Source organism: Stomoxys calcitrans, chromosome 5, assembly GCF_963082655.1.
Source record: "Stomoxys calcitrans chromosome 5, idStoCalc2.1, whole genome shotgun sequence".
Lineage (NCBI taxonomy): Eukaryota > Metazoa > Arthropoda > Insecta > Diptera > Muscidae > Stomoxys > Stomoxys calcitrans.
In genome coordinates this window covers 119,274,641-119,291,567 of record NC_081556.1, presented here as the reverse complement: position 1 = coordinate 119,291,567, position 16,927 = coordinate 119,274,641, and the positions used below count along the sequence as shown (strand labels likewise).

Below are 16,927 nucleotides of genomic sequence, written 5' to 3'. Positions count from 1 at the left end.
CCTTGGCAAAGGCCGAAATCGCGATCATTGCAGCCCGCCCCTTGATACATTTAACACACCACAAATGTTGAGACTCTTTAAAGTGTTTTTGTTGTTTTGTTAGAAATAGAAGCAAGAAATAAAAAATAATAACCAACAACAAAATGAAATTTTGTGACCAAACTAAAGAAGCGCAAAAGAATGAATAAGTCCTACATATAAAAATTATATGTACGTACACTAGTTGGTCTAGGGTATTATATAGTCGGCTCCGCCCGACTTTGCCTTTCCTTACCGTGTTAACACTCACACTGATATGAAATGGGTTAAAGATGAGGTATTTGTTGGATAATAGGCAGGGTCCTCGAAGGCCTGGGTCATGTAAGATATATATGACTCCCATATATGTACATATGCACATCGATGTGTGCTTCTACGGCCGATATACAGTATTATATATAGCAGGCTATTAGTCAGCTCCGACTGACTTTAGCCTTTTCTCACTGGTTTTGTTGCATAATTCCTTAGCAAACACTTTACAAATATTGGGTTGCCCAAAAAGTAATTGCGGATTTTTTAAAAGAAAGTAAATGCATTTTTAATAAAACTTAGAATGAACTTTAATCAAATATATAATTGCCATTTTGTTCGATAACCTTTTGCCATCTTCCTGGCAAATTAAGTATTCCACGCTCATAGAACTTGTGGCATTTATCTGCAAAAAACTGAACCAAGTGCGATTTTATAGCCTCATCTTTGCTGAAAGTTTTACCATTTAAGGAGTTCTGCAAAGATCGAAATAAATGGTAGTCTGATGGTGCAAGGTCAGAGCTATATGGTGGATGCATCAAAAGTTCCCAGCCAAGCTCACTCAATTTTTGGCGAGTGACCAAAGATGTGTGCGGTCTAGCGTTGTCCTGGTGGAATATTACACCTTTACGATTGACCAATTCTGGTCGCTTCTCCTTGATGGCTGTATTCAATTTGTCCAATTGTTGACAGTAAACATCCGAATTAATCGTTTGGTTCCTTGGAAGCAGCTCAAAATATACCACACCCTTCCAATCCCACCAAACAGACAGCATAACCTTCTTTTGGTGGATATCAGCCTTTGAAGTGGTTTGAGCTGGTTCACCATGCTTGGACCATGATCGTTTTCGACTAACGTTATTGTAAACAATCCATTTTTCATCTCCAGTTATGATTCGTTGCGTTTAAGCTGCATATCACAAGCGTTGATTCGGTTTGTTAAATGAATTTCTTTCAACACATGTAGTACCCAAATATCAAGCTTTTTCACCAGTCCAAGACTTTTTATGTGATAATGAACGGTTGATTTTGGTATATTTAACTTCTCTCCTATCTCATGCTCAGTTACATGACGATCCAATTCGATTAATGCTTTGATTTGGTCATCATCAACTGCATTTGGCCGACCTGAACGTGGCTCATCGTTAAGTGAAAAATCTCCAGAACGGAATTTGCGAAACAAATTTTGACACTGGCTTCCTTTTAAGGCTTTATCACCATACACATCTCGTAACTTTTTAGCAACCTGCTCCGCGTTTTTTCCTTTACGGAAATAATAAAGTAAAATATGACGAAAATACTCCTTTGTGGGCTCCATATTAAAATTGAAGCCAAACAAAATTTCGCGCACTTTTTTTCTAAAGCAAGCTAAAAGTAACAGCTGATAACTGACAGAAGAAAGAATGCAATTACAGAGTCACAAGCCGTTGAAAAAATTTGTCAACGCCGACTATATGAAAAATCCGCAATTACTTTTTGGGCAAGCCAATAGTTTTTCGTAACCTATCCAATTGTAATATGTATTTTTCTATGGAATATTTTGTTTGAAACTTTTTACCCTAGGGATAATTTTGAATTAATATCCCTCAAATTAAGCATTTCGTGATGGAATGCAGACTGCCAGTTTTTTCTATATGAAATTGTTCAGTGTGTTAATGACTTCATTTAAAAGTTTTTTTTTATTATATTGTTTGAGTTTTTCAGAAGCTATTTTAGTTAGATGTGCATGTGCATATTCATTAAATTTTACAATTTTGTTTTTTTTTATTGAATTATAAAACTTTATTCAAGCTACACCGCAAGTAAAGGCATAACCACTTGTGGCACATCACAAAGCCCAGCATCATCTGTTTGTTAAGTTGTAAATATTTAATTAATTTTTAGAACTGAGCATGGACATTAACGTGACACCGATAGCAGTTTTTTTTTCTCTCACTCATTTAAATGCACTTACAATTTATGTGTTTTTTTTATTTTTTTCTAAACTTATCATCACAATGAGGGAGTGTTGATCAAATAGCCCGTCACTTAAGATTAGAATAATAACGATGAATAAATATAAAATGCTGTAAAAAATAAAACTAAACAAACCTCAGCAATTAATTAAAGATGTCGAGAAGTGAGGAGCAAACATGCACCACCACAGTCGCTGCCAACACTTAATGGACATTCACCGCAGTAGTTTTCTAATTTATTTAAATCGCATGTGTGATGGGCACTTTTTCTTTGTTCCCCTTCCCTGATGAACAAAGGCATGGCAATATTTCTATGGATTGCTGTTCTTCTTCCGCAAACATGAGATTAAAATAGATGTGTTAAACGCTTTCAACTTTTTATTTTATTATAAGAATATTAATTTTAAAAATTAATTCAAAAGAATTTCATTTAAATACAATAGAAGCATATTTTAAGGTTGCATTTAATAGTGGTTTTTTGTTGGAGGAACAAATGGGTACTTTTTTATTTGAAATTGAAGAAACATAAAGTAGCAATAACTTTTGTTTTTTTATTTTTATGGAAGACAAGCTGACCCGGGCCCGCTCCGCTGCGCATTCTTTTACTTTATATGGAACAAAAGTTTCTTTGGAATATTTATTTTCGACAATTAAAGAGCTTTTAGTGAAATACCATGCTACGAAAATAGTATATCGCTAATGACTAATTGTTTAACAATATAAGTGCCTTTATCTGAATCCCATATGATCTTTATTGGTATAAGGTGTACTCCATTCTTAAAATGCTTAATTTCAGCCCGATATTCTCATGATATCTGATTTAGGGGTGTTTTCGGGGGTGAGGTGGTCCCCCAGACACTTGGCCCTGAAAAAATATCAACATCGTGCTCTTCTTTCAAAAACCATTTATTTAAACCCCATATTGCCATTAGTTTAGGGGAGTTTACACGATGAGGCGTCCCCTAAACATATGGCCCCAAAATATTGGGTTGCCCAAAAAGTAATTGCGGATTTTTCATATAGTCGGCGTTGACAAATTTTTTCACAGCTTGTGACTCTGTAATTGCATTCTTTCTTCTGTCAGGTATCAGCTGTTACTTTTAGCTTGCTTTAGAAAAAAAGTGTAAAAAAAGCATATTTGATTAAAGTTCATTCTAAGTTTTATTAAAAATGCATTTACTTTCTTTTAAAAAATCCGCAATTACTTTTTGGTCAACCCAATAGGTTATCAAATTCTTTTTTTATTCTCAAATACCTTTCATTTGAGCCACATATTTGCATGGTCGAAAAATTGTTCCCTTTGCGGGATGTTTTTGGGAAGGGGTGATGCCCTAAATACATGGTCCTACATTTGGATATCAAATTCGTATTCTATTCCAAATACCTTTATTTGAGCGCCATATTGCGATGGTCAGTAAAAAATTTCTGTTTGTGGGGTATTTTGGGAAAGGGGTAGACCCCCAGCAAATTGGTCCCGAAAGTGGGTATCAATAATTGCTTTACCCCCAATACCTTTCATTTAATCTCCACATTGACATGGTCGGTAAATATGGCCGATTTAGGGGTGTTTTGGGGATTGGGGTGGTCCCCCAAACACTAATCCCGGAAAATATATCAGCAACGTGCTCTATTCTCATATATCTATATATCATTTGTTTGACCCCCATATAACTGGGTATCAATTCTTGCTCTACCCCCAATACCTTTCATTTAAGCTCCACATCCACATGGTCTGTAAATATGGCCTATTTAGGGGTGTTTCGGGGATAGGGGTGGTCGCCCAAACACTAAGCCCGGAAAATATATCAGCAACGTGCTCTATTCGCATATATCTATATATCATTTATTTGAACCCCATATTGGCCTCAAAATTAAATATCACATTCGTTTTCAAATCTTATTTAAACTCCTTATTGCAAAAGTCAGCAAATATGCCCGGTTTGGGGTATTGGCCCTAAAAACTATAAATATCTAGTTCCACTCTCTTTAAGATCCAAATTGTCTTGGTAAGCAAATACGTCCAATTTGGGAGTTGTTATGGTGGTGGGAAGTCCCCTAGACAGTTGGTCCCTAATGTTGATATCAGATACGTGGTCTACTCCCACATACCTTTAATTTGAGCCCCATATTTCCATAGTCGGCAAACATGATCGGCTTGGGGGGTATTTTGGGGGATGGGCGGCCACTCAGTGAGTTGGCCTTGAAAACATATATCGGATTCGTGTTCTACTCTAAAAACCCTCTTATTAGAGCCTCATATTGCAATAGACAGCAAATATTTCCTATTTGGGTGGTGTCGTGGGGGTGGGGTGGCCCCATAGACGCTTTTCCCGAATATTGATATCAGATTCGTGCTTTACTCTCAAAGCCCTTTCATTTGAGCCACATATAGATATGGTCGTAAATTTTTCCCCTTTGGGGGATGGGACCCCAAACACTTGGTCCCATATTTGGATATCAGATTCTAATTATACACTCAAATACCTTTTATTTAAGCCCCATATTCCCATGATCAGTAAATAAGTCCTGTTTGGGGGTGTTTTGGGGAAGGGGTGGACCCCCAGAAACGTGGTCCCACATTTGGATATCTGATTCGTATTCTACTCGCAAATACCTTTAATTTGAGTCCCATATTGCCATGATCGGTAAATATGTCCGATTTAGGAGTGTTTTGGGGGTTGGGTGGTGTTGTGGGGGTGGGGTGGTCCCATAGACACTTTTCCCGAATATTGACATCACATTTGGATATCAGATTCGTATTCTACTCTCAAATGCCTTTCATTTGAGTCCCATATTGCCATGGTCGGTAAATATATCAGATTTAGGGGTGTTTTGGGGGTTGGGGTGGTCCCCCTTATCCTAAATACCTTTCATTTGAGTCCCATATTGTCGTGATTAGTCTAAGTATATGTTTGGTAGGTTTTAGGGTGGGGCAGCCCCCCTAGGTACCCCATCCGAAATTTGGATACCACATTTTTATTTTTAGGGTACTATATGAGTGCACACAAAATTTCGCTTAAATCGCACCACCCATCTCCGAGATCTGGCGTTTCTGAAAATTAGGGTAAGGGGGAGGGTCAATTTTTGGGATTTGGGAGTAGGATAGCACCCAGGGTGGTGTTTGATGGGTGTAGAGTGGAACCCAAAAACGTAGACCCGAAAATGTATATCAATTTCGTGCTCTACCCCCAAACACCATTCATTTGAGCCCTATGTGCAAAATTTCAGCCAAATTGGACAAAAATTGTGTCTTCCAGTGTATGAGAGCTATATCAGGTTCTTTACCGATTTGGACGGTACTTGTCACAGTTGTTGGAAGTTATAACATAACACTATGTGCAAAATTTTAGCCAAATCGGATGAAAATTATGGCTGCCAGGGGTCAAGAAGTCAAATTGGGAGATCGTTTTATATGGGAGCTATATCCAAGCTGAACCGATAGGGCCCATTTGCAATTCCCAACGACCTACATCAATAGTAAATATCAGTGCAAAATTTTTAGCGGCTAGCTTTACGTGTTCGACCGCTATCGTGATTTCGACAGACGGACGGACGGACAAACGGACATGAATGTCGAGACGATCACAAATACATACACTTTATGGGGTCCTAGATCAATATATCGAGGTGTTACAAAGGGAGTGACTAGATTAGAATATCCTATCCTATGGTGGTAATATAAAAAAACTTTATATTTGTCACAAATTCTTGCAAGAAGTTATCGCAAACAACATGTAGTTTTATCGTAAACAAAGCCCAACGTTTTTATACCCATCACCGAAGGATGGTGGTATATTAATTTTGTCATTCCGTTTGCAACACATCGAAATTTCCATTTCCGACCCTATAAAGTATATATATTCTTGATCAGCGTAAAAATTTAAGACGATCTAGCTAGGTCCGTCCGTCTATTTGTTGAAATCACACTACAGTCTTTAACAATAAAGATATTTCGCTGAAATTTTTGCACAGATTCCTTTTTTATCCATAAGCAGGTTAAGTTCGAAGATGAGCTATATAGGACTTTATCGTGATATAACCCCCCATATAAACTGATCCGCCGATTTAACGTCTTAGGCCCATAAAAGCCACATTTATTATCCGATTTCGCTGAAATTTGGGATAGTGCGTTGTGTTAGGCCACTCGACATCCTTCTTCAATTTGGCCCCGATCGGTCCAGATTTGGATATAGCTGCCATATAGACCTATCTCTTGATTTAAGGTCTTGGACCAATAAAAGGCGCATTTATTGTCCGATTTTGCCTAAATTTAAAACAGTGAGTTGTGTTAGGTTCCTCGACATCTTTCTACAATTTGGCCCAGTTCGGTCCAAATTTGGATATAGCTCCCATATAAACCGATCTCTCGATTTAAGGTCTTGGACCCATAAAAGACACATTTATTGTTCGATGTAGCGGGAATTTGGTACAGTGAGTTGTTTAAGGTCCCTCAACATCTTTCTGCAATTTGGCCCAGATCGGTGCGGATTTGGATTTAGCTGCCATATAGATTGATCTCTCGATTTAAGGTCTTGGGCCCATAAAAGGCGCAATCAGTATCTGATTTCGCCGAAATTTGGGACAGAGAGTTGTGTAAGGTCCCTCGACATTTTCCTTGAATATGGCACTGATCGGTTGAGATTTGGATATAGAGACCGATCTCTCGATTTAAGGTCTTGGGTAAAGGGTGCATTAAGCATCCGATTTCGCCGAAATTTAGGACAGAGAGCTGTGTTAGGCCCTTCGATATCCTTCTTCAATTTGGCCCAGATCGGTCCAGATTTGAATATAGCTGCCATATAGACCGATCTCTCGATTTAAGGTCTTGACGCCATAAAAATCGCATTTATTGTCCAATATTGTCCAAAATTTAGGACAGTGAGTTGCGTTATGACAGTGGCTTATATTAAGCTTTTCGACAACCGTGTCATATATGGTTCAGATCGGTCTATATTAGGATTGAAATTGCGTTTACGTGAAACGAATTATATTTTTGCGTTTCTATAGAAAATGTTGTCAAAATTTTATTTTTATAGAAAATTTTGTCAAAATTTTATTTTTATAGAAAAATTTTGCAAAATTTTATTTTTATAGAAAATTTTGTCAAAATTTTATTTTTATAGAAAATTTTGTCAAAATTTTATTTTTATAGAAAATTTTGTCAAAATTTTATTTTTATAGAAAATTTTGTCAAAATTTTATTTTTATAGAAAATTTTGTCAAAATTTTATTTTTATAGAAAATTTTGTCAAAATTTTATTTTTATAGAAAATTTTGTCAAAATTTTATTTTTATAGAAAATTTTGTCAAAATTTTATTTCTATAGAAAATTTTGTCAAAATTTTATTTTTATAGAAAATTTTGTTAAAATTGTATTTCTATAGAAAATTTTGGCAAAATTTTATTTCCATAGAAAATTTTGGCAAAATTTTATTTCAATAGAAAATTTTGTTAAAATTTTATTTCTATAGAAAATTTTGTTAAAATTTTATTTCTATAGAAAATTTTGTCAAAATTTTATTTCTATAGAAAATTTTGTCAAAATTTTATTTCTATAGAAAATTTTTTCAAAATTATACACTAAACTGTCAGATCTGTCCGGCAAGGACAAGGACATAGGCATGATTGTCTCTGAGTGTTTGATGGCTTATGCTCATCAGGATCAGGATGTTAAATTCAGGAACTACACTTTCTTTCACCTTTGATTCAACATTTTGTTATAATTTGCCAATTTAATTTTTTTCCTCAATTTATCTTTGCAGATTTCCCTAATTCGCTTCCTCAAGACGCATTATGGAGAAGACGGCGAAAATATCTCAGTTAAAGTTTTGGAATAAACAAAACAACAATGCCAATAAAGACAAAGACAAAGAATCGGAAACAACAGAAACTAAAAATGGTGCTAATAAGGAAGATAGCAAGGCAGCCAAACGCAATTGGTTACACACACCTGAAGCTCTAGTAAATGGTCATGTAGTCTATCTAGTCAAAGTAAGTTAAGACAACTTTCAATAGAGGGCACAACTTAAACTCAAACTCTCCAATCTCTTTTTTCGCAGTTCTTTGGCAATGTTTCGGTGGATCAGCCAAAGGGTATTGAAGTCGTCAAGGACACCATAAGGAAATTACAATTTGCCCAGCAAATGAAGAAGGCGGAAACAGGAACCCAAGAGAAATTCAAAAAAGTCGAAATCACCATTAGTGTAGATGGCGTTGCCGTGCAAGAGCCCAGAACGCAAAAGATTCTGCATCAGTTTCCCTTGCACAATATATCGTACTGTGCCGATGAGAAAGGTGTCAAGAAATTCTTTAGTTTTATAGCCAAAACGGTTAAATCACCAGGCGATAATAACTCAAATGGCCGAGGCAGTAGTCCGGATGGTTCCACACAGTCCTCATCAGGCGAGGAAACACATGAATGTTTTGTATTCATATCAAATAAATTGGCCTCGGATATAACATTGACCATAGGTCAGGCATTTGAATTGGCTTTTAGGTGAGCGAAAGAAAAAAATTAAACAAGAAAAAAAATGTCTAATCCATTTTTCCTCATTTTTTTTTTAGAAAATATGTTAACAACACCGAAAAATCAGAATTGGGCAAAGCGCAACAACAGATTGCCGATTTGGAGAAAACTGTCAGTCTCTACAAGGATCGCCTGAAAGATCTTTCACAGAAGCTTAACAAATCCCAATTGGATTCGTATCTGTTTAATCAAGGCATCAAGGATATACTCGAAGTACCACCACAGACTAACATCACCAATGGAGACTTGCAATCCTCCACCAATCTCACCAATGGCACTAATGGTCTATCGAATCATGATGATAAGACTCTCTTGATCGATACCAATTCAAATTCATCGAATTCTTTAAAATCGTCTCTGTTCTTACCCGCTGTACCGCCACGCAATAACATGTCCATGTCCAAGTCGGGGACCAATAACAATGGCAATACCCAAAAACTGGAAGAGCTTCTATTGAATTCCGACTCAGATAGTGATTTTGATCCTCGAGCTGACGAGTCTACCACCGATGGCAATAGCACCGGCAGTGGTGGTAAAAATCTTACCAATGATTTGTTTGGCTTTGAACCCTCCAACTCATTTGGCCAACAATTGTTCTACAACAACAATGATAATAAATTCCTGAATAACAATCACAACGGCAACAACATCCATAACTCCGGCATTATAAGCAATAACACCAACAACAGTTTCACGGAGTTGACCATAACACCACCATTGTGTAAGTAGAAAAGCAATCGCATAAACAAGTAAAAGCGTGCTAAGTTCGGCCGAGCCGAGTCTTGGTAACGCACCACCATGAATTCTGCTAAAATATGGGAACTATATCTGGCTCAGTTGTTGTAACTAAGCCAGTAATCGACTTGTTGTGCGCCCTAAATACAAAAGAAAAGGAAACCTTGAAGAAGAAAATCTATGGTAGGAATTCCGTGCTACCAGAATGCTGCCCGGCACGGCTAATCTGTATGGTGTTTATTGCTGTTACGAGAATCTTAGCTGTGAGATACCGGGCGCGTCCACAGGTTGCGGATAGTCGAATGCCCCATACGGAGTAGCTGCAACGGCAGTCGCGGACAATCAGCCGTATCGAGCGGAGAGTCACAGTGAGAAGTCGGGTGGCACCGGCTCTTGCACAAATACTGAGTGCCTATCATGCTCGATATGACAAGACGGGCTATTTGGCCACCCTGTTCCCGCGGTCAACGGTCCTTTGGACCGGAACAAGCTTGCTCACTTACAGGAGCTGGACGAGGATCGCCCCCTCCACATGAAAATGTGGCTACAACAACAACAACAACAAAAATCCTTAATTGTTTTTCTTGCTACGTCCCTAAGTTGGTTCAAGTCTGGTATTGTGTCCCAACCTAAGTGCTGGTACCTGTTAGCCCCGAAAGCCGGGCAATGACATAGAAAATTCTCCAACATTTCATCATCTTCCCCGTATGCCCTACACATGCTATCACTTGCCTGCAGGACCGTATTATGATTAGGCAGTCTAAAACACATCTCAGTCCCTGGGTTCTCAATGTAGACCCCCAGGCCCACTCTCTTCTCTAGCTTTGATCCATTCGTGTAACATGATCTTCCAGATGGCAGTACTAGGGTTCCGCCAATCCATTCATTTCCGACCCTATAAAGTCTATATATACTTGATCAGCGTAAAAATCTAAGACGATCTAGCCATGTCCGTCCGTATGTCCGTCTCTCTGCTATAATCACGCTACAGACTTTAAAAGTAAAGAAATTGAGCCGAAACTTTGCACAGATTCTTTTTTTTTGTCCATAAGCAGGTTAAGTTTGAAGATGGGCTATATCAGACTATATCTTGATATAGCCCCCATATAAACCGATCCCCCGATTTAGGGTCTTAGGCCCATACAAGCCACATTTATTATCCGATTTTACTGAAAATTGGGACAGTGAGTTGTGTTAGGCCCTTCGACATCCTTCTTCAATTTGGTCCAGATCGGTTCAGATTTGGATATAGCTGCCATATAGACCGATCCGTCGATTTAGGGTCTTAGGCCCATAAAAGACACATTTATTATCCGATTTTGCTGAAATTTGGGACAGTGATTTGTGTTCGGCTCCTCGACATCTTTCTTCAATTTGGCCCAGATCGTTCCAGATTTGGATATATTGTAGCTGTCATATAGATCGATGTCTCGATTTAAGGCTTTGGGCCCATAAAAGGCGCATTTATTGTCCAATGTCGCCGAAATTTGGGACGGTGAGTTGTGTTAGGCCCTTCGACATCCTCCTTCAATTTGGTCCAGATCGGTCTAGATTTGGATATGGCTGCCATATGGACCGATCTCTCGATTTAAGGTTTTGAGCCCATAAAAGGCGCATTTATTGTCCAATGTCGCCGAAATTTGGGACAGTGAGTTGTGTCAGAACCTTCGACATCCTTCTTCAATTTGGTCCAGATCGGTCCAGATTTGGATATAGCTGCCATATAGACTGATCTCTCGATTTAAGGTTTTGGTCCCATAAAAGGAGCATTTATTGTTCGATGTCGCCGAAATTTGGGACAGTGAGTTAGGTTAAGCCCCTCGATATATTTCTGCAATTTGTCCTAGATCGATCAAGATTTGCATATAGCTGACATATAGGCCGATATCTCGATTTAGGGTTTTGGGCCCATAAAAGGCGTATTTATAATACGATTTCGCTGAAATTTGACACAGTGACTTATGTTAGGCTTTTCAAGATCCTTGTCGTATATGCTTCAGATCGGTTTATTTTTAGATAAATCTACAAAAAAGATGAGTATTTTGTTATACAAAATTGAACAATGGCTTGTTAGAATTTGGTCCAAATTAGAACATATTTCGATATAGCTGCTATGGGGCATAAGTTATGCATATTTCACCGGATTTTGATGAAAGGTGGTTTGGTATCCAAAGTTCGACCTGGCCGAATTTAACGCCTTTTTACTTGTTTTTTTTTTCTCATTTAAATATTTCTTTTGATTTATTTAAAAAATACAACTACATCTAATCATATTTTGCTTTACTATGTGCATTTCCAGTGGCTCCACCACCAAAAATCTCTGCATCACGACGCAGCACCTCGGTAACTAATAGTTCAACTACAACAACAACACCAAATGCCATCAACAATCTTATGAGCAATGGCAACAACAATCTGGCCGATCTCTTTGGTTCGGATCCATTCGATACATCGAATAGTGGCAACCACAGTATTTTCCCACAGAAAATTAGCAAAATGTCTGTAGATGATTTCACCTTGGAAAGTTTGGATCCCTTAAGGAAATGATAGGATAAGTTGAAAATAAGTTGAAAAACCAACAACAGCAAGCGAACAATCAATCAATCAAGCCCCAAGAATAAGTAGCCAGTTGTTTTGTATAAAGGGATAGATAAAACAAAAACCATCACTAATCTATTATACATAAAATGTTCAACATTTTCAAAAGCCCCACCAGCATAGGGCCTTTTTGAAATGATGTAATAGATTGATTCTCTACCAATTTCTTCGCCTTAAAGTTAAAATGTTTTAAGATGTAAGATTATAAACTCGTTTTCTAAATAATCTAAGTCTGTATTCATAAAAAAAACAAAAAAAAAAAAATACGAAGGTTTATCAACACAACACATTCCGCATGAACTATGAACTTTTTCATAAATGTTATGAATTTGGTCTTTTGGTAATGATGTACATGCATTAAATGAACAAGTGATTGAATGTCAATATAAGCTGTGTATGCGGTTGTTTACAGGAAAGAAAAATAGTGGTGGTTTCACATACAAACCACAAAAATATTGTCTATAATCAAAAAATACTTTCCCTACAACTTGTTGGCATTCAAGCACAAAGCATCACCTTAGCTAATATAATTGAAAAAATGTATTTCAATATTTTTCATATTTGTTTGTAAATTTCTGCAACAAAGTGATAGCATATAAATAACTCGAATTTTTCAACTTTATGCATTTTGTAGGAATGAAACTTGGTGGAAGGGTAGCAATAGATTTTTTGCTTCCACCCATCCATCTAAAACCTTTCAAAATCTCTAATAAAGTTAAAGTTGAACGCAAAATCAAAACAAAATAAAGTGCTGCAATAGTAAAAATGTTATTTATATATAAAATTACACACATATCCATGCATATAACATTAATGAATGATTGAACGAAGGTAGTATATAATCTGATATTATATCATAATATATTATATACGATCATGATACGATTATTATATTGTTTACTTGTATAAATGTTATTTAGTTTAGTTATTATTATATTATTATTATTATTATTGTATATCTTTATTATTATTATTTTCTTGTTTCCCAATATTTTTATTAATAAAAAACCAAATAAAAATAATAAAAAATAAATAAATTAAAAAAAAAAATATGAAATATTTTCCGGGCCGTCTTCGTAGCGCTTTTCTTTCATTCTCTAATAAACTTTGTTTAAGGCTTTCATTGCCATGGTCAGTAAATAAGTTTTATTGTGGGACGTTTTGTGGATGGGCGGACACCAGACACTTGGTCCCGAAATAATATTACCATGGTCAATAAATGTGTCCCCCATTGGTCCTAAAAATGGATATCAGAATCGATCTCTCGAATACCTTTCATTTTAGTTCCATATTGTAGTGATCCGCATATATTCCGGCTTGGGGCGCCCCCTTTTATACTTGTCTCCAAATTTGAATTTAAAATTTTTAATTCCAAGTTACTATAAGAGTGTAATCAATCTTTCGTTTAACTCGACTCACTCATCTCCGAAATCTGGTATTTTTCAAAATTAGGGTAAAGAGGAGGGTGCGCCCCCCCATCAGATAACGAACAAGAGCAATCCTCAGTGTGTTTCCTCAAAAAACAAGCTCACAATCGAAAACTTGGTGGCTAAACTCCGAAAAGTCCATGTCTGTTCGAAAATGCTGTATCTCCGTCACATTTTCGAATTTCGAATATTGGAAGGCATCCCTGGATTTGAAATCCGAATAGGAATCATTGGGTCGAGACTTTTCTTCCAATTTTCACTTTTGATTTTTTTTGGTTTTTTTTGAGCAAGGGGTTAGCCTATAAAAATTGTCAGTATTGGAAGCCACAAAATTTTTTGAGAAAAGCATTCAGAATTGAAGTTCGGGTCCTAAAACTACGATTAAATCAATCCTCAGTGTGTTTCCTCAAAAAACAAGCTCACAATCGAAAACTTGGTGGCTAAACTCCGAAAAGTCCATGTCTGTTCGAAAATGCTGTATCTCCGTCACATTTTCGAATTTCGAATATTGGAAGGCATCCCTGGATTTGAAATCCGAATAGGAATCATTGGGTCGAGACTTTTCTTCCAATTTTCACTTTTGATTTTTTTTGGTTTTTTTTGAGCAAGGGGTTAGCCTATAAAAATTGTCAGTATTGGAAGCCACAAAATTTTTTGAGAAAAGCATTCAGAATTGAATTTCGGGTCCTAAAACTACGATTAGAGCAATCCTCAGTGTGTTTCCTCAAAAAACAAGCTCACAATCGAAAAATTGGTGGCTAAACTCCGAAAAGTCCATGTCAGTTCGAAAATGCTGTATCTCCGTCACATTTCCGAATTTCGAATATTGGAAAGAATCCCTGGATTTGAAATCCGACTAGGAATCATTGGGTCGAGGCTTTTCTTCCAATTTTCACTTTTGATTTTTTTCGTTTTTTTTCGAGCAAGGGGTGCCTATAAAAATTGTCAATATTGGAAGCCACAAAATTTTTTGAGAAAAGCATTCAGAATTGAAGTCCGGATCCTAAAACTGCGATCAGAGCAATCCTCAGTGTGTTTCCTCAAAAAACAAGCTCACAATCGAAAAATTGGTGGCTAAGCTCCGAAGAGTACATGTCAGTTCGAAATGCTGTATCTCCGTCACATTTTCGAATTTCGAATATTGGAAAGCATCCCTGGATTTGAAATCCGAACAGGAATCATTGGGTCGAGGCTTTTCTTCCAATTTTCACTTTTGATTTTTTTCGATCAAGGGGTTAGCCTATAAAAATTGTCAATATTGGAAGCCACAACATTTTTTGAGAAAAGCATTCAGAATTGAATTTCGGGTCCTAAAACTACGATTAGAGCAATCCTCAGTGTGTTTCCTCAAAAAACAAGCTCACAATCGAAAAATTGGTGGCTAAACTCCGAAAAGTCCATGTCAGTTCGAAAATGCTGTATCTCCGTCACATTTCCGAATTTCGAATATTGGAAAGAATCCCTGGATTTGAAATCCGACTAGGAATCATTGGGTCGAGGCTTTTCTTCCAATTTTCACTTTTGATTTTTTTCGTTTTTTTTCGAGCAAGGGGTTAGCCTATAAAATTTTTCAATATTGGAACCCACAAAATTTTTTGAGAAAAGCATTCAGAATTGAAGTTCGGGTCCTAAAACTACGATCAGAGCAATCCTCAGTGTGTTTCCTCAAAAAACAAGCTCACAATCGAAAAATTGGTGGCTAAACTCCGAAAAGTCCATGTCTGTTCGAAAATGCTATATCTCCGTCACATTTTCGAATTTTGAATATTGGAAGGCATCCCTGGATTTGAAATCCGAATAGGAATCATTGGGTTGAGGCTTTTCTTCCAATTTTCACTTTTGATTTTTTTCGTTTTTTTCGAGCAAGGGGTTAGCCTATAAAAATTGTCAATATTGGAAGCCACAAAATTTTTTGAGAAAAGCATTCAGAATTGAAGTTCGGGTCCTAAAACTACGATCAGAGCAATCCGCAGTGTGTTTCCTCAAAAAACAAGCTCACAATCGAAAAATTGATGGCTAAACTCCGAAAAGTCCATGTCACTTCGAAAATGCTGTATCACCGTCACATTTTCGAATATTGGAAAGCATCCCTGCATTTGAAATCCCAATAGGAATCATTGGGTCGAGGCTTTTCTTCTAATTTTCACTTTTGATTTTTTTCGTGTTTTTTTTAGCAATGGGTTAGCCTATAAAAATTTTCAATATTGGAAGCCCCAAAATTTTTTGAGAAAAGCATTCAGAATTGAAGTTCGTGTCCTAAAACTACGATTAGAGCAATCCTCAGTGTGTTTCCTCAAAAAATAAGCTCACAATACAAATATTGGTTGTTAAACTCCGAAGACGACAACGTGTTTTGTTATGACTTCCAACAACTGTATTAAGAATGGTTCAAATCGGTCCATAACCATATAAACCGATCTGGGGTCTTGACTTCTTGAGCCTCTACAGGGAGCAATTCTTATCCGATTTAGCTGAAATTTTGCATGAGGTGTTTTGTTATGACTTCTAACAACTGTATTCATAATGGTTCAAATCGGTCCATAACCTGATATAACTGCCATATAAACCGATCTGGGGTCTTGACTTCTTGAGCCTCTAAAGGGCGCAAGTATTATCCGATTTGGCTAAAATTTTGTACAACGGCTTCTCTCATGAGCTTTACCATACGTGTCGAATATGGCATGAATCGGTTTAGAGCCTAATACAGCTCCCCTATAAACCGATCTCCCTATTTTACTTCTTCAGCCCCTAAAGTGCGCAATTCTTACTAGATTTGGCTGAAATTTTACACAATGACTTCTACTATGGTCTTCAATATTCAGTTCAATTATGGTCTGAAATTAACAATAACTTGATATTGTTCCAATAACATAGCAATTATTTTCTTTTATCCTTTGTGTGCCTAAAAAGAGATACCGTGTCAGAAGCTTGACAAATGCGATCCATGGTGGAGGGTATATAAGATTCAGCTCGGCCGAACTTAACACGCTTTTACTTGTGAGATGTAGCTACTTAAAATACCAATATTTTGTTATACACAATTGAACAATGACTTGTACTTATTAGTATTTGATCCAAATCGGACCATATTTCGATATAGCTGCCATGGGGCATAAGGTATGCATTTTTCACCGGATTTGGACGAAAGATGGTTTACATATATACCCGAGGTGGTGGGTATCTAAAGTTCGGCCGAACTTAACGCCTTTTTACTTGTTTCTGATGGTTTCGCCAGGATTCGAACCCAAGCGTTCAGCGTCTTAGGCGCTACGATACATAGTAACCAATGCAATTGTTGGGCCAAGTTCTGTCATGTCAATGGAAGTTCTGCTGTGTCCAGCTAAAAAGCCTTTTGAATACTTACCTGATGGTTTAAGCCGACAGTACAGAGACTTGAA

The 16,927-nt window shown here is 37.0% G+C and overlaps 1 protein-coding gene across 3 annotated transcripts in view; it reads left to right on the top strand.

The window, feature by feature from the left end:
- The window catches only part of LOC106090012 (PTB domain-containing adapter protein ced-6), a 37,471-nt gene extending 24,960 nt beyond the window's left edge, over positions 1-12,511 (top strand). For all 3 annotated transcript variants that reach the window (XM_059369124.1, XM_013256047.2, XM_013256046.2), the window contains 4 exons: positions 8,006-8,234; positions 8,303-8,739; positions 8,808-9,490; positions 11,804-12,511. In XM_059369124.1, the coding sequence (XP_059225107.1) occupies positions 8,037-8,234; positions 8,303-8,739; positions 8,808-9,490; positions 11,804-12,051 (1,566 nt within the window). In that variant the 5' untranslated portion in view covers positions 8,006-8,036 and the 3' untranslated portion in view covers positions 12,052-12,511. The remainder of the gene's footprint in view (positions 1-8,005; positions 8,235-8,302; positions 8,740-8,807; positions 9,491-11,803) is intronic.
- The last annotated feature ends 4,416 nt before the right edge of the window (positions 12,512-16,927 follow it).